At 39.5% G+C, this 26,477-nt stretch overlaps 1 protein-coding gene across 4 annotated transcripts in view; it reads left to right on the top strand.

The window, feature by feature from the left end:
• TTC28 (tetratricopeptide repeat domain 28) overlaps positions 1-26,477 on the top strand; it is a 652,388-nt gene that overhangs the window by 492,788 nt on the left and 133,123 nt on the right. For all 4 annotated transcript variants that reach the window (XM_056529536.1, XM_056529528.1, XM_056529545.1 and 1 more), the window contains one exon: positions 23,936-24,076. In XM_056529536.1, the coding sequence (XP_056385511.1) occupies positions 23,936-24,076 (141 nt within the window). The remainder of the gene's footprint in view (positions 1-23,935; positions 24,077-26,477) is intronic.

The raw sequence follows: 26,477 nt of genomic DNA, 5'->3' as shown, positions 1-26,477 counted from the left end.
CCTTATCTCCATATCATTTGACATTGGCTGACAGTCATTACTTGTCGGAGTCAACAGTTTGACACTAGGAATTTGCTCTCTGAATTTCTTTTAGTTGTCATTGCAGACATTTGGGGCTCCAGAGATCCTTCAGACAAAGACACAACATCTTAAATTATTAGTTACATGTATGTATATTACTAAAAGCTGAAAACCTTTTTTTTTCTCAAAGTTTGTCAAACAACTGCTGAAGGGCTCGAGAGAGGATTAGGTGCGGAGGCAATGGCCTTTTTTGTTATGCATATAATCCTACCGGTTGTTCATGATAGCGCCTCATAGTGTCAGCACTGTCGAACCCAAAAATATACAATGACACAGCTTTGAAAAGGCTTTATTGAAAACAGATTATTTCCATACAGATGAGTAAGCAGTCTTTCTTTCTATAATATCGTTCACCCCTACAAAACCTTTCATGACAACTATATAAATGTACCACATCATGTACTGATATAGCACTGTGCTCGCTGAAGGTAATTTCATGTAATGTTTGACACCACTCTTTTTCTCTAAATCCAAACCTTACTGCACAACCGGCATTATTGTTACCATCAGGAACGTTTCATTACACTTTGAATTGCTTTTACTGTTTGTAACATCCAGTGTTCGAGGAAATTAGTGAGGATAGATCATTTTAATGGCCAGGAAAAGTCCTACAGAAAGACACTGGTAGGTTGTTAAACATTTTACGAGTCCGAGAATTATACGCAGTGGTCATGTGTGTTGTGTCATCTGATAGTATCAGACAGCTGTGTCGACTGCGATAGGTATAAATAAAATAAAAAATAAAACACTTAATTATGGGCTTATATTTATTATTAATATAGCCTCTTGTGTTTATTTAAGACGATGTGACTTGTATAGTCTTCATTCTTCATGTTATTTTGATCTATAAAGCTCTCTCAGTGCCTCGCATCCCCTGCCGCTAACACATCCTTCCACATATCCCAGCATTCCCTTTGCTTTCCCTGCTGTCTTGTTTTGTCAATTGTTTCCTTGCTTTTATGTGAAAGGATATAATGATATCTTGTCTCGCTATGGCCATGCAGAAGATAGTGTTATAACACAAATAATTCTTTGTTTTTTCTACTGCACATAGGGTTTGGCTTTTTGACACGTTCTAGTTGTTACTCTGGAATAATCGTCTGTCATGTTGCTTTATACATCCGTTCTAAATGTCATCCTCAATGTCTGTGCCATAAGTAAGAGAAACAGAGAAATCATGAAAGGCTACACCCCCCATTTATGTGCATTGTCAAGGAATTGAACAGAATTATTTTAGTGTACTCTAGGGCCACGGCTTATCAAACAGCGAGGATCCCTCCAGACAGACAAATAATATGAGTTTTTTTCTTATCAGCTGTACAGAGTGTAGTGATAAAGTTGAGGTTAAATTATTGTAACATGTTCCAGAGAGCTTGCCAGCTCCTGGTGCGGAATTGATACTGAGGCCACAATCATCCTTCCTCGTTTTCCTTTGTTGTGATTTTGGACTCATGTTGTCAGAGCTTAACAGTCAGTTACGGGGCGGTGAAAACGGGCATCGGCAAAAATTCTTTTTTCTCCCGTACACAAAGGTAAAGATAAGATGTAGGTTATAGGGTACATCCCTTGTATGTTATTGTATGTGCATTCATAAAAATATATTGCTTTGCAGTAAGCTCCTTTTTCCACTTTTTCTCTTTTTTTAAGTTACATATTCAGCCAATATTTTGTTTCCAATTATTTTTTCAAGTTCCTTTTCATTGTGAGTTATAATAAAAAAAAAAAATAGTTTGTTATAACCACTAACTATTTTATTTATTCAATTTATTTATTTGTCTGTTTATTTATTTGTTTATTTATTTATTCTCTCTAAAGGACCCTGTATAATAGGATAACAAATTATATGTATATATATATATATATATATATATATATATATATATATATATATATGCATTTTCCCTTTTGACTCATGAATTCCTTCTCCCATCCCAGAATCATATACCTCATCATTAAAGGGGTTCTCCAGTGCTTAGCCCTCAATGCAAGTCTATGGGAGGGGGCGTGATAGCTGTCACACCCCCTCCCATAGGCTTGCATTGAGGGGCGGAGCGTGACATCACACGGGGGCGCAGGCGTGAGGTCACACGCCGCCGGCCCTGTGGTCGCCGGTAATCAGACCCGGAGCGAACACGCTCCGGGGACTGATTACAAACGGGGTGCCGCGTGCAAGATCACGGGGGTCCCCAGCGGTGGGACACCCGTGATCAGGCATCTTATCCCCTATCCTTTGGATAGGGGATAAGATGTCTAAGCACCGGAAAACCTCTTTAAAGAGCCATGGAACAGAAAGTACAATTCATTAAAGGGGTTATCCAGGAAAAAACTTTTTTTTTCATATATCAACTGGCTCCAGAAAGTTAAACAGTATTTGTAAATTACTTCTATTAAAAAGCTTTCAGTACTTATGAGCTGCTGAAGTTGAGTTGTTCTTTTCTGTCTAATTGCTCTCTGATGACACCTGTCTTGGGAACTGTCCAGAGTAGAAGCAAATACCCATAGCAAACCTCTTCTACTCTGTGCAGTTCCTGAGACAAGCAGAAATGTCAGCAGAGAGCTCTGTTGCCAGACAGAAAAGTACAACTCAACTTCAGCAGCTGATAATTATTGGAAGGATTAAGATTTTTTAATAGAAATCATTTACAAATCTGTTTAACTTTCTGGAGCCAGAAAAGTTTTTTCCTGGAATACCCCTTTAAACTGAGAACTGGAAGTGAAGAAGCTACATTTGTTTTGACTTGCCATAGTCAAAAAGAAGATGTTCAGTAAGGCTATCTCTAGCTTGAATTGAGAGTAGGTATTAGGCAGCACACCAAATAGTGTTCAAATCAAAGTGCGGTTTAATATCCCATATCAAGATACAACGTTTCGGCAGTATCACACTGCCTTTCTCAAGCATGATACTGCCGAAACGTTGTATCTTGATATGGGATATTAAACCGCACTTTGATTTGAACACTATTTGAACACTATTTGGTGTGCTGCCTAATACCTACTCTGGATATTGGCTATACAGTCTGCGACTGGGACTGTCGACTTTGGCCTGCACCCACCTGCTGTGGAATTACTTCGGTGTGCTGTCCTCGCATCTCTCTCTGTATATCTCTCTCTGTCTAGCTTGAATTGGCTACTTATAAGGATCAGTGTATTTAGCTGCACGGTAAATAAGGTTAAGACTTTTGTGTTTAGATTCCCTTTAAATTATGCATTTATGACATCTCCAATTTATGTATGTAAATATAGACTCTGGATGTACTCTGGGAGCGGCGCATGCGCTGTGGCAAAAACAGGGAGGCAGGCACGTGGGGTGCCCGGAGCTCCAGTCCTAGCTTTGTAACATAAAAAGAAAAACAACGATAATGGCGCAAAGACTGGGTCATTCGGGACATTGTAAGTATCATTTTGATCAGTATCACCCGCACTACAAGCCTGTATGACAGGTTCGTGCAGGTAATACTGATGACAGATTTCCTTTAAAGGAAAATGGCCATCCTGTTTACCCTCACTGAACCCAATACACTTTGTGATAGTGTGGGTGAACAGGAGTCCGATGAGGGTTCACTGACTAAAATACGTACCTTAGGTCTGGAGATATTTCCCACTCAAGATCTGCTTCTGTCTTCTCTGAATTGCTTGCTGGAGATGGCCCCCGTCGGCACGTGACCAGTGACTCCACTTCACTAGGTCATGGGGTTACAGACAATGACTATGCAAATTGAGCCAATGGGTCTCCATCTCCAGTGCTTAATCCAGAGAAGATAGAAGTGGATCTTCGGTGGGACATATCTCGGGACCTAACGTATGTATTTTAGTCAGTGACCCCTCATCGGACTCCTGTTCACCCACTCTATAACCAAATGTATTGAGTTTAGTGTGGGTGAACAGAATGATCGTTTTTCTTTAAGGGTCTCTGTGCATATGTAATGTGTCTGAGTAAGCATAGGGTGTGAACCCTTGGCACATATAGGGGTCTCATGGTGACAATGACTAAGTTTAAGTTTAACTTTTAATTCTGAGAAAAGGCAGTACAGCTTATAAAGCAGTCACAACTCTTAATTCTTAATCCAACAGAATGACTATGTTTATGGTCGTGTCTGTACGGTGTCCCAATTTAGTCTGTTATCTCACTAAAACATAGAAACATAGAATGTGTCGACAGAAAAGAACCATTTGGCTCATCTAGTCTGCCCAATAATCTGAATCCTATCAATAGTCCCTGTCCCTATTTTATATGAAGGATAGCCTTATACCTATCTCTGTCTTATATGAAGGATAGCCTTATGCCTATCTCTATCTTATATGAAAGATAGCCTTATGTCTATCTCTGTCTTATATGAAGGATAGCCTTATGCCTATCTCTATCTTATTTGAAGGATAGCCTTATGCCTATCCCTATCTTATATGAAAGATAGCCTTATGCCTATCTCTATCTTATATGAAGTATAGCCTTATGCCTATCTCTATCTTATATGAAGGATAGCCTTATACCTATCTCTATATTATATGAAGGATAGCCTTATGCCTCTCTATCTTATATGAAGGATAGCCTTATACCTATCTCTATCTTATATGAAGGATAGCCTTATACCTATCTCTATCTTATTTGAAGGATAGCCTTATGCCTATCCCTATCTTATATGAAGGATAGCCTTATACCTATCTCTATCTTATATGAAGGATAGCCTTATACCTATCTCTATCTTATTTGAAAGATAGCCTTATGCCTATCCCTATCTTATATGAAGGATAGCCTTATGCCTATCTCTATCTTATATGAAGGATAGCCTTATGCCAATCTCTATCTTATATGAAGGAAAGCCTTATACCTATCTCTATATTATATGAAGGATAGCCTTATACCTATCTCTATCTTATATGAAGGATAGCCTTATGCCTATCCCTATCTTATTTGAAGGATAGCCTTATACCTATCTCTATCTTATATGAAGGATAGCCTTATACCTATCTCTATCTTTCATGAATGATAGCCTTATGCATATCTCTTTCTTATATGAAGGATAGCCTTATACCTATCTCTATCTTATATGAAGGATAGCCTTATGCCTCTCTATCTTATATGAAGGATAGCCTTATACCTATCTCTATCTTATATGAAGGATAGCCTTATACCTATCTCTATCTTATTTGAAGGATAGCCTTATGCCTATCCCTATCTTATATGAAGGATAGCCTTATACCTATCTCTATCTTATATGAAGGATAGCCTTATACCTATCTCTATATTATATGAAGGATAGCCTTATACCTATCTCTATCTTATATGAAGGATAGCCTTATGCCTATCCCTATCTTATTTGAAGGATAGCCTTATACCTATCTCTATCTTATATGAAGGATAGCCGTATACCTATCTCTATCTTTCATGACGGATAGCCTTATGCCTATCTCTTTCTTATATGATGGATAGCCTTATACCTATCTCTATATTATATGAAGGATAGCCTTATGCCTCTCTATCTTATATGAAGGATAGCCTTATACCTATCTCTATCTTATATGAAGGATAGCCTTATACCCATCTCTATCTTATTTGAAGGATAGCCTTATGCCTATCCTTATTTTATATGAAGGATAGCCTTATACCTATCTCTATCTTATATGAAGGATAGCCTTATACCTATCTCTATCTTATTTGAAGGATAGCCTTATGCCTATCCCTATCTTATATGAAGGATAGCCTTATGCCTATCTCTATCTTATATGAAGGATAGCCTTATGCCAATCTCTATCTTATATGAAGGAAAGCCTTATACCTATCTCTATATTATATGAAGGATAGCCTTATACCTATCTGTATCTTATATGAAGGATAGCCTTATGCCTATCCCTATCTTATTTGAAGGATAGCCTTATACCTATCTCTATCTTATATGAAGGATAGCCTTATACCTATCTCTATCTTTCATGAAGGATAGCCTTATGCCTATCTCTTTCTTATATGAAGGATAGCCTTATACCTATCTCTATCTTATATGAAGGATAGCCTTATGCCTATCCCTATATTGTATGAAGGATAGCCTTATACCTATCTCTATCTTATATGAAGGATAGCCTTATACCTATCTCTATCTTATATGAAGGATAGCCTTATGTCTATCTCTATCTTATATGAAGGATAGCCTTATGCCTATCTCTATCTTATATGAAGGATAGCCTTATACCTATCTCTATCTTATTTGAAGGATAGCCTTATGCCTATCCCTATCTTATATGAAGGATAGCCTTATACCTATCTCTATCTTATATGAAGGATAGCCTTATACCTATCTCTATATTATATGAAGGATAGCCTTATACCTATCTCTATCTTATATGAAGGATAGCCTTATGCCTATCCCTATCTTATTTGAAGGATAGCCTTATACCTATCTCTATCTTATATGAAGGATAGCCGTATACCTATCTCTATCTTTCATGACGGATAGCCTTATGCCTATCTCTTTCTTATATGAAGGATAGCCTTATACCTATCTCTATATTATATGAAGGATAGCCTTATGCCTCTCTATCTTATATGAAGGATAGCCTTATACCTATCTCTATCTTATATGAAGGATAGCCTTATACCCATCTCTATCTTATTTGAAGGATAGCCTTATGCCTATCCTTATTTTATATGAAGGATAGCCTTATACCTATCTCTATCTTATATGAAGGATAGCCTTATACCTATCTCTATCTTATTTGAAGGATAGCCTTATGCCTATCCCTATCTTATATGAAGGATAGCCTTATGCCTATCTCTATCTTATATGAAGGATAGCCTTATGCCAATCTCTATCTTATATGAAGGAAAGCCTTATACCTATCTCTATATTATATGAAGGATAGCCTTATACCTATCTGTATCTTATATGAAGGATAGCCTTATGCCTATCCCTATCTTATTTGAAGGATAGCCTTATACCTATCTCTATCTTATATGAAGGATAGCCTTATACCTATCTCTATCTTTCATGAAGGATAGCCTTATGCCTATCTCTTTCTTATATGAAGGATAGCCTTATACCTATCTCTATCTTATATGAAGGATAGCCTTATGCCTATCCCTATATTGTATGAAGGATAGCCTTATACCTATCTCTATCTTATATGAAGGATAGCCTTATACCTATCTCTATCTTATATGAAGGATAGCCTTATGTCTATCTCTATCTTATATGAAGGATAGCCTTATGCCTATCTCTATCTTATATGAAGGATAGCCTTATGTCTATCTCTATCTTATATGAAGGATAGCCTTATGCATATCTCTATCTTATATGAAGGATAGCCTTATACCTATCTCTATCTTATATGAAGGATAGCCTTATACCTATCTCTATCTTATATGAAGGATAGCCTTATACCTATCTCTATCTTATATGAAGGATAGCCTTATACCTATCCCTATCTTATATGAAGGATAGCCTTATACCTATCTCTATCTTATATGAAGGATAGCCTTATACCTATCTCTATCTTATATGAAGGATAGCCTTATACCTATCTCTATCTTATATGAAGGATAGCCTTATACCTATCTCTATCTTATATGAAGGATAGCCTTATACCTGTCTCTATCTTATATGAAGGATAGCCTTATACCTATCTCTATCTTATATGAAGGATAGCCTTATACCTATCCCTATCTTATATGAAGGATAGCCTTATACCTATCTCTATCTTATATGAAGGATAGCCTTATACCTATCTCTATCTTATACGAAGGATAGCCTTATACCTATCTCTATCTTATATGAAGGATAGCCTTATGCCTATCTCTATCTTATATGAAGGATAGCCTTATGCCTATCTCTATCTTATATGAAGGATAGCCTTATACCTATCTCTATCTTATATGAAGGATAGCCTTATGCCTATCTCATGCATGTTTAAACTCCTTCACTGTATTTGCAGCGACCACTTCTGCAGGAAGGCTATTCCATGCATCCACTACTCTCTCAGTAAAGTAATACTTCCTGATATTACTTATAAACCTTTGCCCCTCTAATTTAAAACGATGTCCTCTTGTGGTAGTTTTTCTTCTTTTAAATATGTTCTCCTCTTTTACCATGTTGATTCCATTTATGTATTTAAAAGTCTCTATCATATCCCCTCTGTCTCTTCTTTCTTCCAAGCTATACATGTTAAAGGGGTACTCCAGTGGAAAACATTTTTTTTATCACCTTTTGCCAGAAACTTAAACAGATTTGTAAATTACTTCTATTAAAAAATCTTTATCCTTCCAGTACTTTATAGCAGCTGTATGCTACAGAGGAAATTCTTTTCTTTTTGAATTTCTTTTTTGTCTTGTCCACAGTGCTCTCTGCTGACACCTGATGCCCGTATCCGGAACTGTCCAGAGCAGGAGAAAATCCCCATAGCAAACATATACTACTCTGGACAGTTCCTGACACGGACAGAGGTGTCAGCAGAGAGCACTGTCGACAAGACAAAAAAAATCAGTAAGATTTGTTTGACACGATCTCCCTGAAGTAAACCCATGTTGTTTTTCATCTTGAGATTTTAGATGTTCAATCCATGGGATTTTAGATGTTCCACAATCCTATCATTTAGTAGGGTTTCCATTAAAGGGGTATTCCAGGCAAAAACTTTTTTTTATATATCAACTGGCTCCGGAAAGTTAAACAGATTTGTAAATTACTTCTATTAAAAAATCTTAATCCTTCCAATAGATATTAGCTTCTGAAGTTTTCTGTCTAACTGCTCAATGATGATGTCGCGTCCCGGGAGCTGTGCATGAAGGGAGAATATCCCCATAGGAACTGCACAGCTCCCGGGACGTGAGTCATCAGAAAGCAGTTAGACAGAAAACAGCAACTCAACTTCAGAAGCTAATAACTATTGGAAGGATTAAGCTTTTTTAATAGAAGTAATTTACAAATCTGTTTAACTTTCCGGAGCCAGTTGATATATAAAAAAAAGTTTGGGCCTGGAATACCCTTTTAATTTCCCCACTATTGGTGTCAGACTAACTGGAGGACATGGAGTCACAGACAAGTGAGAGACAATTTCATTTCATTTCATTTCTTTGTGGAGGCTCTGCATTCACCCGCACTGGTTACTACTCTTTGGCACTCCAGTAGTCACGTCCCAGCTTCAGGCTTCACGTCTGTCTCTGTAGCCGTGGCCCTCTGCACTCGGTCAGCAAGGTCTCGTGGTGCTCCTTAACCAATTGCAGTTCCTTCCCTCTCACATATTTACACAAACTCTAAACCTTCCATACCTGTCAACAATACAGGGCTCCCCAAGCAAGGCCGTGAACCACACAGCACTGCATGAGACCAGAACTTTCCAAGCAATACAGTCAAAATGTACCAAATGCAAACAATTTTGATGATTAACATGAACAATGTATACAATCAAATAATAGAACCTCTATGTATAAGATATATAGCACATAGCCAGGGCTTTATTCTCTCTACCTCTCGTCCTCTACTACCGGAAATATATGTGTGCACAGTAACATCATAAACTCCTTTTAAATTTACTGTTAAATTTCATTTTTGATTCTGATGTTTCTATTCTTCCATTTTCTAATGGAATTATATTTATGTTTTCAAATTTAGCAGTTTTTACTCTAGTCACTGAGCCTAATAATAAGGTAACGCTTAATGTTAATAGAATCGGGCCATTCACAATAAGTGATGGTTAGAGATCACGCACTTCCCCTCCCTGCATACTGGGACTCGAAAAAGAAAATTCTTCTCTAGAATGAAATAGGCCCCCTCCAGTTTATTTCTTCGCATGCCTATTGGGGTGCTGTAGAACATCTCTCTAAATGCTGAGCAGAAAGCTTGGGCAATAAGACTGCCCTATAATAGTACCGTATATACTCGAGTATAAGCCGAGTTTTTCAGCACGATTTTTCGTGCTGAAAACACCCCCCTCGGCTTATACTCGAGTGAACTCCCCCACCCGCAGTGGTCTTCAACCTGCGGACCTCCAGAGGTTTCAAAACTACAACTCCCAGCAAGCCCGGGCAGCCATCGGCTGTCCGGGCTTGCTGGGAGTTGTAGTTTTGAAACCTCCGGAGGTCCGCAGGTTGAAGACCACTGCGGCCTTCAACATCATCCAGCCCCCTCTCACCCCCCTTTAGTTCTGAGTACTCACCTCCGCTCGGCGCTGGTCCGGTCCTGCAGGACTGTCCGGAGAGGAGGTGGTCCGGTGGGATAGTGGTTCCGGGCTGCTATCTTCACCGGGGAGGCCTCTTCTAAGCGCTTCGGGCCCGGCCCCAGAATAGTCACGTTGCCTTGACAACGACGCAGAGGTACGTTCATTGCCAATGTACTTCTGCGTCATTGTCAAGGCAACGCCTCTATTCCGGGCCGGAAGCGCGGAGAAGAGGCCTCCCGGTGAAGATAGCAGCCCGGAACCACTATCCCACCGGACCACCTCCTCACCGGACAGTCCTGCAGGACCGGACCAGCGCTGAGCGGAGGTGAGTAGTCAGAACTAAAGGGGGGTGAGAGGGGGCTGGATGATGTTGAAGGCCGCAGTGGTCTTCAACCTGCGGACCTCCGGAGGTTTCAAAACTACAACTCCCAGCAAGCCCGGACAGCCGATGGCTGCCCGGGCTTGCTGGGAGTTGTAGTTTTGAAACCTCTGGAGGTCCGCAGGTTGAAGACCACTGAGGGCGGATGATAAGAGGATGATGAAGGGGGGGGTGTGGGATGATGACAAGAGGATGATGAAGGGGGGGTGTGGGATGATAAGGGGATGATGAAGGGGGGTGGGATGATGAAGGGGGGTGGGGATGATGACAAGGGGATGATGAAGGGGGGTGTGTGGGATGATTACAAGGGGATGATGAAGGGGGGGGTGTGGGATGATTACAAGGGGATGATGAAGGGGGGTGTGTGGGATGATTACAAGGGGATGATGAAGGGGGGTGTGTGGGATGATGACAAGGGGATGATGAAGGGGGGATGTGTGGGATGATGACAAGGGGATGATGACAGGTGATGATGATGAGGGTCTGGATGATGACAGGCGGTGATGATGATGAGGATGTTAATGACGGGTCTGGATGATGACAGGGGGGATGATGTATTTCCCACCCTAGGCTTATACTCGAGTCAATAACTTTTCCTGGGATTTTGGATTGAAATTAGGGGTCTCGGCTTATACTCGGGTCGGCTTATACTCGAGTATATATGGTATATAAAAAAAATTTAAAAATAATATCTATTTAAATGTATTCAGGTTTCAGTATCTAGCTCTGATCAGTAAAATAAATAGCTAATACATTGCATGTAAAACAATGTGAATACTAAATGACTACTAGTATGGTTGCAGCCATTGGCCCTTCTAAGGCTATTACAGAGCTTTTTTGTAGATATCTAGGATATGGCAGGTATAGAAATCTATAGCCCCATACTTCACCACAGTTGTCTGTATGGAGACATACAGAGGTGTTTCAAATCTTTAAGAAAATAAATATGGCATGTGGTATGCTGTATTATGGCGGTATCTTGTATATATATACGTATATAGATATCTTTGAACACATTTTTGACTTCCAAAAAATCCCACCATGATAATGCACCTGTGAAGGTGAGAAGGGATTGAGGCTGATGGAACGCTTAGCTGCCTAGAACATTTATACTCATATACAGTATATATTTTTAGTGTGTCTCATTTTAGTGAGTTTCTTATATAGTTCACATCTAATCTCATTGCTGCTTGCTCTTTGTATCCCCAGTTAAAGGGGTACTCCGGTGAAAAACGTTTTTCTTTTAAATCAACTGCCAGAACGTAAACAGATTTGTAAATTACTTCTACATAAAAGTCTTAACCCTTCCAGTACTTATCAGCTGCTGTATGCTTCACAGGAAGTTCTTTTAGTTTTAAATTTATTTTCTGTCTAACCACAGTGCTCTCTGCTGACACCTCTGTCTGTCTCAGGAACTGTCAAGATCAGGATCAAATCCCCATAGCAAACCTATCCTGCCCTTGACAGTTCCTGAGACAGACAAAGAGCACTGTGGTCAGACAGAAAATAAATTAAAAAATTCCTGTGGAGCATACAGCAGCTGATAAGTACTGGAAGGGTTAAGATTTTTAAATATATGTAATTTACAAATCTGTTTAACTTTCTGGCACCAGTTGATTAAAAAAATGTTTTTCACAGGAGTACCCCTTTAAGGCCCCATGTTCTATCGCACAAAGAAGTTCATATTACGTCTACAGCAAGCTCGATTTTATTATGTTGACTATTATTTGATAACATCATCATTTGCTTTTTAATATGCCTGCAGAATCTGATAGCGCCATCACTTTCTACGCCAGGATCATCATCCCACGATAACATCATGTTTTCTGTATTAACATCACTTCTTACAACACTAACATCAGCTGACATTGATTCCATGTTGTTATCAACACTTAAGGCTGGGATATGAATACAGAAGAAGGTGCAGATTAAACCTACGCTGGTATCAATGCACCATAATCAATGCTGCGGTGATAACCCGTCACGGGTGATGCTAAACAAGGGCGCAGTGTTGTCTGATCTTATTGTATTGTTTTGCTTGTAATGCTGTTAAATCACTATGTGGATGCAGGGCAGATGTTATGACCCAAGGGGCAGATGGCATTAACCCCTTCTTGTCGTGACGCCAGGGCGTGGTTTAGCCTTAACCACCCGAAGGTAATACTGCTGATCCTGGGTTAGGCAGGGGCAATGAAGACACCAACACCAGATTAAGGATAATGGCAGCTTTACTGAGGCATGACAGGTGATATAGTCTTTGCAGTACAGCCAAATGTCCCAGGGAGGTGACCAATGACACAGGGGGACCTCGCAGGCTTGCTGGGACTTGCAGTAGTTAGACTGACTTTAGTGCAGGCCACGGTGACTACAGATGGACTTGACTTGACAGAGATTGTTATATGGGGGGGCTGTGCAAGGAGCCCATAGTTCACTTGCGGAGTCACCTGGTCACTGGAGCTCTCTGGGTAACAATCATGTGGTACAAACATTAAAGCAACAGTACATTAAATGAGGCAAACCTATATACATAATGGGGGTTTGCTGTAGGGGAGCCCTGGGGACATGCAAGGACTCTGCCTGACAGTACGGGGGCCACATCATCCCATACTGGGACATCACAGCTACATCACCTGCTGTTCCTTTGATTTTAAGAGAGGGGGGGGGGGGCGGTTGGATAGGGGATAAGATGTTTTCGGCCGGATAACCCCTTTAATATTCTGTTGAGGTTACGGTTATCATGTTGTTCTTTCCATACTAAGGAGTGTTCTTCTGTTACTACACACTTGTACTTGGCCTGAAATATCTTATCTGCCTATTGCTTTATGGCATACATCCATACACAGATCAGCCCCCTACTGGTAGGAACAGGCAATTGAGTTTTGCAAGTATGAGTAAAAAGGGACAGGTATATTAGGAAACAATGTCCAAATCATTTACATTGCTGGCTTCTTTGAGAGGAAATGAGAATTTCCATGTCAGTACATGTACAGCAGTAACATTAAAACAACCTGCCTAAAATTGTTACCCAGAGGGCTCCAGGAACCAGGTGACCCCCCAAGTGAACTATGGGCTCCTTGCACAGCCCCCCATTGATCCCCCTTTAATATTGTGTACACTTTGCCAAAACAGCTCTGATCTGACGTGACATAGACTCCACAAGACCCCTATAGGTGTTTTGATACCAGCAAGTCCTTTAAGTTGTGAGGTGTGACTTCCATAGAGCAAAGTGTTTTTCTAGCACCTTCCAGACCATTCCTGAACAATTTTGTAGTGTGACAGGGCACATTATCCTGCTGAAAGAGGCTAGTGACCATAATATATACCATAGCTGAGAAGGGTGTAACATCCATATAAAAAATATAAGTAACATAAATTCCAGGACCCAAGGTTTCCAATCAAATATAGAATTAAGCTACTTCTGTCAACTTGTTTTCTTGCTATGGTGCATTCTAGGGTCATCTCTTCTCTAGGTAAACAATGCACATGCTTGTTGGCTATCTTGTTGACACCTTCCTATCATAGCCAACATTCCCTTTTTGAGCAGTTTCTACTGCAATGGTTCTGTGAATAGAACCATGTTGGCTTAGCCTGACTCCTCCATGCATCAGAGAGCCTTGAGCATCTTGCCACTGGTTTACCTGTCTGCGCAGTACTGTCAAAGAAGACAATGTTGTTGGGTGAACATTCTCAGGTTGGACCAATCCCCGAAGAATCCAAATACAACTATGGCAGCACTCCAGTAGCGAAAAATCTAAAGACTTTATTCAACCAGTGTGGACAAGCAATATCTAATTTTTTTGTGCCTAACATACCTTTAAAAAAGCGTGCAACAGGACATTATAATGGAGATGGCTTCTTCTTTTCTGTCCTGTTAAAGGGGTACTCCACTGCCCCAGCATTTGGAACATTTTGTTCCCAATGCTGGGTGCGGGCTGTGGGGGTCGTGATGTCACAGCCACGCCCCCGTGATGTGACACCACGCCCCCTAAATGCAAGCCTATAGAAGGGGGCGTGACAGCACAAGGGGCGTGGCTGTGACATCAAGACCCCTGCAGCCCGCACCCAGCGTTCCGAACAAAATGTAGAATAAAAGTGAATGGCAACAGGAAGGCTGTTGCATCCTATTTAAAACATCCTTCTCTAACTATGACACACTTTCCCTGAAGGTCACCTCTAGACATCCTCATTGGTTGACAGTGGAGTAACTGAGTTTTAATTATTTTATTAGCCAAGATCTCATTTCCCTGTGAAATACAGGGAATACATTATATATGTGTACATTTTTTATTATGCAAGGTTAGGCAAAAAACATTTAAAAAAAAATATGGAGTATGTAACTAACAGTTTGATGCAAGGCCATAAAATTGCTATCTTCCTATTTATATTTACATATTTAATTATATTTAATCATACAAAATGGTAATGTAATGCATTTCTATGGATAAGAAGATTTTTCCTTTGGCCTTAGGAATCTGTGAATATTTATTTAGCAATTAAGAAAAGCGAGTGAGTTTGAGATGCTTAAGTCTCTTATCTGCAGTTCCATTCTCCTATATAGTTTCTCTATATAAACATAAGCTTTTCCAGTTCAGCAGTCCAAAACTGAACCTCACCAGGGCACATTGGTAGCTGTTGTGGAAATGTTGCAGATGCCAAAGAACAAGGCACCAACCTCCCTTCCCAAAGTCACTTTGACTCCAAATAGCAAGGATACGTTCCGCCATCCGCAGCTGTGTGATTGATGCTTGCAAATAATTTACATGCTTTCAATTCACAAACCAGGCTTGCTTGTTTCGGAGACAGAAGAGAAAATGATTGCATTAATTGTAGACCTCCAGTTGTCATGATAAATGGAAGATATTAAATGCAAAGTACAGTTCTGATGCCTTCTCTGGAAATGTTCAGATTTTTATTGAAGACGATGCTGTAACAGCTCCCGCTCAGCATAGTCTTTGTATATGCAAATGACATTTTTATTGATTTTGATCATTTAAAAATAACATTAAAAAAAATATGAAATCTCCGCTAGCGAGTTTGTCCGCCACTGAGCAGTAATAATAATGGCTGATGGCTAACATATGTCTGCTGAGTGCTCTCAATATACTATTCTTTCTTATCTTTTGGCAGAGATAAATTATATTTTAATGATGTGTCATTTTGATGCAGTTAATCTTTATGCTCAGCTGTGGCTGGCATCGCTCTGCTGACCCTTCCTTTGTTTTGCGCAGTCTGGATATTAATTAAACATCGCCATTCTTTTTGGATTTCTGTTGTAACAACTGACCTGTAATCCAATTGTTTGTGTGCCCGCTTTTAGCGCCACGGTTTAGCAGATGACACGGTTTCATCTCAATTTACTCGCAGATTCGACTTTAAATTTTAATGTTCTTCTAGGGCTGTCGTATAGGGCAAAGTACATGCGAATGCAGAGCAGATTTACAAAGCAAGTTGGGGTCGGGAAGCCAAAATTATGCATTTTCAGTATTTGACTGAGCCGGAGTAGAAGCCTAGTAATAGGTCAGATTATATTTTTCTGTTTCAGTCTATTTGGGAAGTGGTGACTTATGATCAGAAACAATTACTAAAGTGATTTATTTGAAGGTTGATGTGTTTTGTAGGATGTGGGAGCAATGTTCATTTTTATAGGTAATCAGGTGGAAACTCCGTCTTACAGAACTCTGCAAGATTCATTTGACCTTTTGATTTATATTTCGAGCTGTCTTACATTGGGAATTCGGTTTCTTAGCAGTAGCAATTCATGGCCACAGCTAGGGAGAACAGTGGCTTATTCTGCTGTACAATGAAAATAACCATCTTCTTTACAGCTGTAGAACTGCAAATCCTTTGGCGGCCAATTCTATATTATTAAGCAGAGAAAAAAAAATGTAGTATTGATTTTAATTTTTTTATAAGTTTATTTGGAAACATAAAATAGATATGTTACATTTACAATGTTTCCTGTTACTAATATACCATCAACATATTTCAAGGTGTTATACAGAGGTTGTCATAATTGCATAAGTCATTGGGGTAGTATTACACGTACCTGCACCCGGTTCTTGTGTAGGGACCAGGGTCAAGTCCTGCAGGAACGTGTGGGAATGGATTTTCTGCACTTTTTCCACAGCAGGAACACCATTCCCATTAGCAGGACCAGCCCTTGAGTGTAAATCTTGGGTGAGTTCCCACACTTTCTTTTCCCCAGGACTTGAACCCTGGTAGGGACCTATTATATGAATAGATTTTTATGCAGGAGGTCCGAAATAAACACTTGCTGTATCGATCACTGACATGTTACTTTTATCATTGACATCCACACATCCTCTATTATACAGGGCGACCATTTGTAAACCTGCGTAAAAGACGCGATAAGCTGATGACTGAGCATTTGCTTGTTTGTTGACTGATCACTGAGCTTATTACACAGGTCAGTATCGGCCTGTGTGGCCGGTAATCGCCCTGATAGGCCTCTTCAACGGAGGTCCCATTCTAAGTTCCCTATGTCATATACAGTTGTTCTAAATTGATATTCAGGCACTTGACATATCAATGTGTTTTTGGAGTCAGAAGTAAAACTTAAACACAGGAAGAGCATACAAACTCCATGTGCCTTCCAGAAACCTAGGGACAGATTCTAGGTTGAAATCCAATAAAGAGAAGTTGAGATGAGAAGTTTATTTTATTTGAAGGTAATAAATATAGTCATATTCATGTCTAAGGGTATGTTCGTACTGCGTATTGTAAACGGAATCTCCGCTCTTCGGCCACCAAAATACTTCAGTGGTAGGACCGCGCGGCACTGCGCTTTCACCATTGACAGCTATGCAGTGCTCGCAAAGTTCCGTGCAAAGAAGGAATATGTTCGTTCTTTGCGCAGATCAATTTCAGCGGCAGAATTGTCTGCTGCTAAAATTCCACAGTGTGAACAGGTCCGTGTAAGGCCCATTCACACTAATGTTAGGAGTTCACACCGCAGAATTCCGCCGCGCAGTTCACTGTGCGGAATTCCATGCTAATTACTCAGTGTGAACATACCGTTAGGTGTTTACCGTGGCTTCGGATCACCTTACATTAGGCTCCTTTTACTTAGTGGCATCCATTATACATAGGGTCCACAGTAAAAGCCACATATACTGCACAATATACCGTAGGTCTTTTTATGGGATCCAGCTCAGTGGAATAGAACAGACCATCAGACTTTCCTGCATATATCCCAAATGGAGGCTAAAAATACATGTTTGGCCTCTCAGGTATATGGAGGTCCATGGGGTTGTTTAACGTTTGCATTAAACAGGCTTAGTTGTACCCTGCTTAATGAAAACAGCCTTATATAGTGTTTTCACCCTTTAATGATTATTAAAAACTAAAAAAAAAAAATATGTACGGTTAACAGCTGTGTAATATTGCGTTTAAAAAAAACATATAGAATTGATTTGAAGACAGGAGTTGACATCCCAGCCTGTTTCTGTACATTACAGATACAATGCCTTATCTCAGACCGGAGTAGTTCCCAGGATGGAAAACCCATTGCCGCCCTCTGAGACAAATAACTTTTATGGCAAGAATAAAACCATCCCAGACACATTGTAAAGACTAATAGGACAGGATGAGTGATACAGCCATAAACTTTTTCTGTCCTTCTGTCCATAAACAGTTTCATTTACAACATCTGTATCTACTTCATCCATATCACTTATTTGTAGAAGATCAGCGGCCCCCTTTGTTGTGAGGCAATATCACCCCCCATTGAAATAGTTCCAACTTCTCAAGAATCCGATCATTTGTGCAGTGATCTGAAGCTGAGCTGACAATCGCTGAAGGTGTCTCCAGGTTTGGCTCTATTAAGCTGCCCAGTGGATTGTCACTTATGTGCACAGAAATCGTTCCTGGAATAGTAGAAAACATTTTACTATTGGATTACTGATTTGGTTCTGTTTTGCGCACCATTAGTGCTGTAAACGAGCATTCTATTGATTCATGGACCAAGGAAACATGCATAACTACTAAAGCATTCAATGGTCCAGATTTATTTCTCAAATTGCTCTGGTAAAATGAAACCTGCGCTGTGATCGGTTGCTATGGGCAAAGCAGACAGATTTTGTCTTGGTCAGACTGATAAATCATGTATATATTTATTTATACAGTACAGACCAAAAGTTTGGACACACCTTCTCATTCAAAGAGTTTTCTTTATTTTCATGACTATGAAAATTGTAGATTCCCACTGAAGGCATCAAAACTATGAATTAACACATGTGGAATTATATACATAACAAAAAATTTTGAAAATATGTCATATTCTAGGTTCTAGCCACCTTTTGCTTTGATTACTGCTTTGCACACTCTTGGTATTCTCTTGATGAGCTTCAAGAGGTAGTCACCTGAAATGGTCTTCCAACAGTCTTGAAAGAGTTCCCAGAGATGCTTAGCACTTGTTTGCCCTTTTGCCTTCACTCTGCGGTCCAGCTCACCCCAAACCATCTCGATTGGGTTCAGGTCCGGTGACTGTGGAGGCCAGGTCATCTGGCGCAGCACCTCTCCTTCTTGGTCAAATAGCCCTTACAAAGCCTGGAGGTGTGTTTGGGGGTCATTGTCCTGTTGAAAAATAAATGATGGTCCAACTAAACGCAAACCGGATGGAATAGCAGCCGCTGCAAGATGCTGTGGTAGCCATGTTGGTTCAGTATGCCTTCAATTTAGAATAAATCCCCAACAGTGTCACCAGCAAAGCACCCCCACAACATCACTCCTCCTCCTCCATGCCAGGCATGTAGAGTCCATCCGTTCACCTTTTCTGCATCGCACAGAGACACGGTGGTTGGAACCGAAGATCTCAAATTTGGACTCATCAGACCAAAGCACAGATTTCCACTGGTCTAATGTCCATTCCTTGTGTTCTTTAGCCCAAACAAGTCTCTTCTGCTTGTTGCCTGTCCTTAGCAGTGGTTTCCTAGCAAATATTCTACCATGAAGGCCTGATTCACACAGTCTCCTCTTAACAGTTGTTCTGGAGATGTGTCTTCTGCCAGAACTCTGTGTGGCATTGACCTGGTCTCTAATCTGAGCTGCTGTTAACCTGTGATTTCTGAGGCTGGTGACTTGGATGAACTTATCCTCCGCAGCAGAGGTGACTCTTGGTCTTCCTTTCCTGGGGCGGTCCGCATGTGAGACAGTTTCTTTGTAGCTGTTGATGGTTTTTGTGACTGCACTTGGGGACACTTTCCACCTAGAATATGACATATTTTCAGTTGTTTCACACTATTTTGTTATGTATATAATTCCACATGTGTTAATTCATAGTTTTGATGCCTTCAGTGTAAATCTACAATTTTCATAGTCATGAAAATAAAGAAAACTCTGAATGAGAAGGTGTGTCCAAACTTTTGGTCTGTACTGTATATATATATATATATATATATATATATATATATATATATATATATACATATGTGCAGGACTTATTCATGACTGGATTACTAATGAAGACACTGGTCAGTGGATTCCAATTTCTGCTAAATTTACTTTCTGTTATATAAGTGAGAATTCTATAGCACTAACAGTGGCTCCTACATGTGGCCCCTCTTCTGATCGGGGGTGTTCCAGAATTAGAAAACTTACAATCATAAATTTATGGCCTTTTCTAAAGATTAAAAATCATGGAAAGCTACTATAGGAGTATTTAACAATCTTTCCTATTAATAGGTATACTAGGTATTAAGGGTAGGGTCACACATGGGTATTTTGCTGCATATTTTATGCTGCTTTTTTATCTATCTATTGAAGTCAATGAGTAGCAAAATAGCTGCAGAAAATATGCAGCAAAATACACTGCGCAATACGGCACATATGACCCTACTATAGGGGGGTGTTCACACATACAGTATCCTGTGCAAATCTGTAGCATCCTGTGCAGATTTTGAAGCTGCAGCTTTGAAGTTTTGCTGAGTCATTTAGTTAACATTGAAATCTGCAGCTTCAAATCCTGCAAATCAAATATGAACAGGATACTGTACATTTGAATACACGTGTGATAACCATGACTTTATTCACCCATGCTTGGCAATAAAGTGTTTGTTAAGCATAACAATATAAATATACTTTTAGACTATAGTAACTAATGGATTTGTCTGAAGGTAACTGCTGGTAAACCTCAATAGGCACTTACTATGGTGCACTTCCAACTTAATATTTCCATTGCATCTTAAAGGAAATCTTTTCAAAAGCTTTATCCTGTCCTATCTGATGGCAGCTTAAACTAGTGCCAGAAATGGTGTAAAGAACCTTGTATCATTTAAATCATTATGTGTAGCCATTCACCTTCATGGGCCGGAAAATGGGCTCCTTCAAAGGTCTTTGCTTCTCTACCAGCAGTTACGCAACTATGCCCCCCCTTACTATTAATGCCCCACTTTTGCCTCCCAATCACTAATAATGACCTCAACTGTATAACTGTGTTTCCCTTTCAATAATAATGCCCCTACTATGACCAAATTCACAAATATTACCCAAATGGTACCCCGACTGATTAGTAATGCTCCCTGTTCCTCCAAGCAGTAATAATGTCCCCCGTGCCCCTATATTGCATTAATGTCCTTGTATGCTCCCATATAGTAATACTGCCCTTGTGTGCCCTTGTTATGGAGGAGACTTATGCCTGCAATATGCATGACTGAGAAAGATGTCAACTGGCTCCAGAAAGTTGAACAGACTTGTAAATTACTTCTATTTAAAAATCTTAATCCTTCCAATAATTATCAGCTGCTGAAGTTGAGTTGTTGTTTTCTGTCTGGCAACAGTGCTCTCTGCTGACATCTCTGCTTGTCTCGGGAACTGCACAGAGTAGAGGAGGTTTGCTATGGGGATTTGCTTCTAAAATGGGCAGTTCCCGAGACACGTGTCATCAGAGAGCACTTAGACAGAATAAACAACTCAACTTCAGCAGCTCATAAGTGCTGAAAGGATTAAGATTTTTTTAATAGAAGTAAGTTACAGATCTGTTTAACTTTCTGGAGCCAGTTGATATATATAAAAAAGTTTTTTTTTTCCTGGATAACCCCTTTAAACTCACTGCTTCCACGTCCAGTTACACTAAAGGATAATGCTATTTTCTCTATCACAATAATCTTTTTTGGATTTGTAGTTTATTTTTTAAAGATTATGGATATGACACATCCAGCATACAGCTAGAATGTGTAAAGGTTCCAGTTATACTTTGCACATCATGCCTACCTGATACAGGAATTAATATCCAGCATTCCATGGTTTGACTCTCTACATGGTTACAGTTCATAGCTCGGCATATCTCCAAGAAATGAAATTATAATGCAGCTGCATAGAGGATATTTTTTGTTTGCATGCATAATTTAGTGCATTTCAAACAATTTTAACAATTTATGAGACCACAAGGAAACACTGGGATTAAAAAGTAGAAGCCAACTCTTCGGAATATGTCACACTTGCAGCTTGTCTCCGTGTGTCAGATTGATATCCGTAGAGATGACCAATAACTACATTATTATGTATTAGGGACCTTACTTATCAATCTGATAGAGTGCTCAGTATGAAAAATGTTCTGGAGACTTGCTCTGGGTTCCAGGGCACTGTACCTATGATAAGGGTTAAAATACATAAGAAATGCTTGTACAGTGAAGAGGAAGAAAGGGCCCGGCCTGCAAGGGATTACAATTTACAATGCTCACACACGATATGATACTAATGCAACATCTCATCATTAAAATTGTATTATGACAAATTATAATAGAACATTCAGGATTATAAATATTGACAAAGTACCTTTTACCTGCATAACATTGGAATATCTACACTAACATGGCTTGAACCACTGTTCACATGAAAGCTTCTGCTTATGAATTTGTTGAAGATCATTGACTATATTCAATTAACGGAGTAATCTGGATTAGGGAAATTTATCCTCTATACTAAGGATAGGGGATAAGTGTCAGAGCAGTCTCCCATAGAGCACCCTGGCTCTCCTCTTGAGCTGTGTCAACCACTGCACAAAGCTGTGGCCAACATGACTCCTCCATGCAGCTCTATGGGAGAGCCAGAGATACCAGAGTACAGTGCTCCAGCACTACCATAGAGATGCATGGATGGTGCATTATGGCCACCGCTTCTTGTGGTGGTCGACACAGCTCTTTTTATGCAGAGAGTCGAGGAACAGTTCAGAAGATTACGGGGGTTCCCAGTGGTCAGATCCTTTGCGATCTGACATTTATGCCCTATCCTTAGGATAGGGAATAAATTACCCTAACCCGGAGTACTACTTTAAAGGGGTTATGCAGGAAAAAACTTTTTTTATATATATCAACTGGCTCTAGAAAGTTAAACAGATTTGTATATTACTTCTATTAAAAAATCTTAATCCTTTCAGTACTTATGATCTTCTGAAGTTAAGGTTGTTCTTTTCTGTCTAAGTGCTCTCTGATGACACGTGTCTCGGGAACCGCCCAGTTTAGAAGAGGTTTGCTATGGGGATTTGCTTCTAAACTGGGCGGTTCCCGAGACACGTGTCATCAGAGAGCACTTAGACAGAAAAGGACAACCTTAACTTCAGAAGCTCATAAGTACTGAAAGGATTAAGATTTTTTAATAGAAGTAATTTACAAATCTGTTCAACTTTCTGGAGCCAGTTGACATATAAAAAAAGTTTTTTCCTTGATAACCCCTTTAAGAAGCACAATTTTACTATAGTAAGTAGCACTATTCAAAAACATTTATTTAAAGAACAAAAAGGACACCAAAAGAAGTATGATATTGACCATAGTATCAAACCACATACTTCATTTATTTTAACAAAATGGTAGCAAGAATGTACTATAGCAAGAATTGAATTTCTTGCTATAGTACTTGCATGCAACTGGTGATTGGAGTAGGACTTTAGGATATTGGGGTTTCTGTCCATGGAGTTCATTTATCTGAACATACTGGATGTCGAATAGAAGGGTGCCCATCTAGAATCTGTCAATATATTAATGTGTGGTCAACAACTACAGCCAGATAGAAATGACCTGTGAGCTGAGACTATTCAAACTGTTGGCCATCGTTTTTCCACATTCCTACCAAACCTAGGAAAGGATATTTGTTGGAATACTTCTCATCTTCAGGAGCCACATATTTTATTATGACCCGGTGGCATAAAATGCGTTGCTTACTCAGTTGTAGAATTTATTGGATGCTCTATCACTTTTAATATCCTTCTGACTTTATTACTTAGAGTGATATAATTTCCTATCAGCATGTCTTTAAAGGAAAGCAAATTAAATCTTGTCAAGCATGTTCAAGATGTAACATATAGTCTGTTTTTATCCCTAGGACTTGTGCAAGCAGCGAAACCGAAAGCGAGGCTGGAGATTATATGGACCAGCAATATGAGGATCTAAACAATAAAATAAATTCTGTAACCGACCCAACAGGATTCCTAAGGATGGTTAACAGAAACAACACCTTCAACAGGTAGGGGCTGCTTTAAAGTGCATAACATAAACAGGTATAGCATGCATTGGAGGGGCAAAAGGTTAATGGGGTACTCCGCCCCTAGACATCTTATCCCCTATCCAAAGGATAGGGGATAAGATGTCTGATCGCGGGGTCCGGCCGGACCCCACAATCAGACATCTTAACCCTAATGCTTTAGATAGGGGTTAAGATGTCTATGGGTGGAGTATCCCTTAAAGCAGTGTACTGTGATGCAGTTGCAAGACTTTGTCAGCTGTGTCCGCTCTATCCCCCTGATACAATTTCAGTGCAAGTCAATTAGTGGAGACATTTTGCAGCTACAGAGGAGCCACACTCTATAAAATGCAAATGTTATTATTATGAAATTGTTCTTTATCGCAACTATTATGAGAGTTCTGCATAACTCACCATGGAACTTAATTGGCTTCTTTCAGCAGATCTAATTATCCATAGAGCAGCAATCTGTTCTGCTCCCTCATATTTTACATTACAACGGGCAAGGACCATCCCTTTCAGAGACTGGTGAATCTCGAGGATGTGTGCCTGCTTTTTACTGGAAGCTTAGAATTTTTTTTTTTTTATATAGATATAAACTTTCTGAAAAGTAGTGTATTTATTATCATAAAAGGCTAGAAGATATTGCCTAAGTGCTTCCTAACATAACTATAATTTATTTATATAGCACCCGCATATACCACAGAGCTTATCGTCACTCACGGTCCCCAATGTGGCTTACAATCTAAATCCTAAAGGGACCTATTGGTATGTTTTGTAGTGTATATAAGATCAGAGTACCCAGAGTTAACCGATATAAAACATGGTGAGAACACTTCATCTAAATATTGCCGTTGGTCAGATTTAAATGCAGGGCGGCAGTTTTGACCACTGAGCCACCATGTTCAATAGAATTCAATGAGCCCATACCTCTGTTTCTTTTCTAACAGATTGTAACTCAAACACATACCAATACAGGCCCCTATACACATTAGACAGGTGCTGGCCAGAATTGACGATTTTAGGGGGACCAACCAACCATTGACATGTATGCGGAAGAGAAGAATCACATTTTTGGATTCCAACTACCTGCGACCAGAGAGTTTCGAGTAGTAGCTTAACTCCCCCCTTTCCATTAATAATAAATGACACCCAGCAGAGCCCAGCATTTATACAGTATGTATGGAAGAATTGGGAGAAACGAGCTGAACAGCATTCGGGATAGCCGGCTTTACAGCTTTTCCTATCTAAAAACAATGTTTATAGGGGAGAATTAGAGGTAACATATGGCAACAAACAGATAGTACTATAAGTCTGCAGTGTGGACCTATAGTGCCATATACGCACCACTATACAGCCAGAAATAAATCTAATAGATTTGTGTCATTCATGAGCCATAAAAGATTCCCTAAAACACATCAAACTATCAAACTAGTCCATGAAATAGCTGCAGATATACAACGGATGACAAAAAAAATAAACAGCATTGCCATTGGGAAACCACCGGCTGACATGGTGACTTATTGCCGATTATACAAGCTTTGATAAATCGGGAAAAAGTTCTAACAGGGTCACGGTCTGCAGATACTAGAGGTTGCTTCTCAATAAACCAACGTCTGGCTTCATTGTGAAAATCTGCTGCTTTCTGGTCTTGTTGTAGTAATCTGTCAATTTATAAACTTTAAGCAAATAACCATTTTAGGATTCTTTTTAACTTCTTTTTATGTTTCCCTTTCTGTGTACAGTCCAGGATTGTAGTGTGTAATATGTATGTAAAAAAGTACTACAATATCATCATAGGTCTGTAGATTTGGAGTCAATAAGACTTTAAAGCATAGATCATAACAGATCGAAAAGTGATTTTCCATATATATATATTACGCGATCAGTGCTGAAAATAAATGACTGTGCTGCGTTCTTACAGAAGGTTGATGTTCTACAGTAAGGATACAACGAGTCAACCCTTTCCTTACCTTCAAGACATCAGCTAATAAAAGTGACGTCTTTAGAATATGAATTAGCCCTGGCGGTTCTGAGGCTGCCTGCCTAACGATAATGGCTTTTTCACTAATGAATTACTACTAAGGTGTATTTTAATTTGTTTTATAGAAATTATTTTTTTTCTGTCCATGCAAATTTAAATTGAAGTGAATTTAGAACGATTGTATCAGACTAATGACAACTAACAGGGCCACTAAGCGATGACTCCAGGCTGCTTTATTTTAGGATCAGTTTAATAGGCCTTACAAATTATCATCTAAATATTTACTTTATTTTACTCTGAAGGGAGCTAGACATCTGATTGGACTATGTGTTTAGCTAATATACTTTGAACTCTGTTTATGCATTTAGGCTGTGGGGCAGTAGTGTGCCATGTGTCTGAGGGCCATGGCACACTACTGAT

The sequence above is a fragment of the Hyla sarda genome, chromosome 1 (genome assembly GCF_029499605.1).
Source record: "Hyla sarda isolate aHylSar1 chromosome 1, aHylSar1.hap1, whole genome shotgun sequence".
Taxonomy (NCBI): domain Eukaryota; kingdom Metazoa; phylum Chordata; class Amphibia; order Anura; family Hylidae; genus Hyla; species Hyla sarda.
Note: the sequence above shows the minus strand (reverse complement) of the source record. Positions and strands in the feature narration are given on the sequence as shown.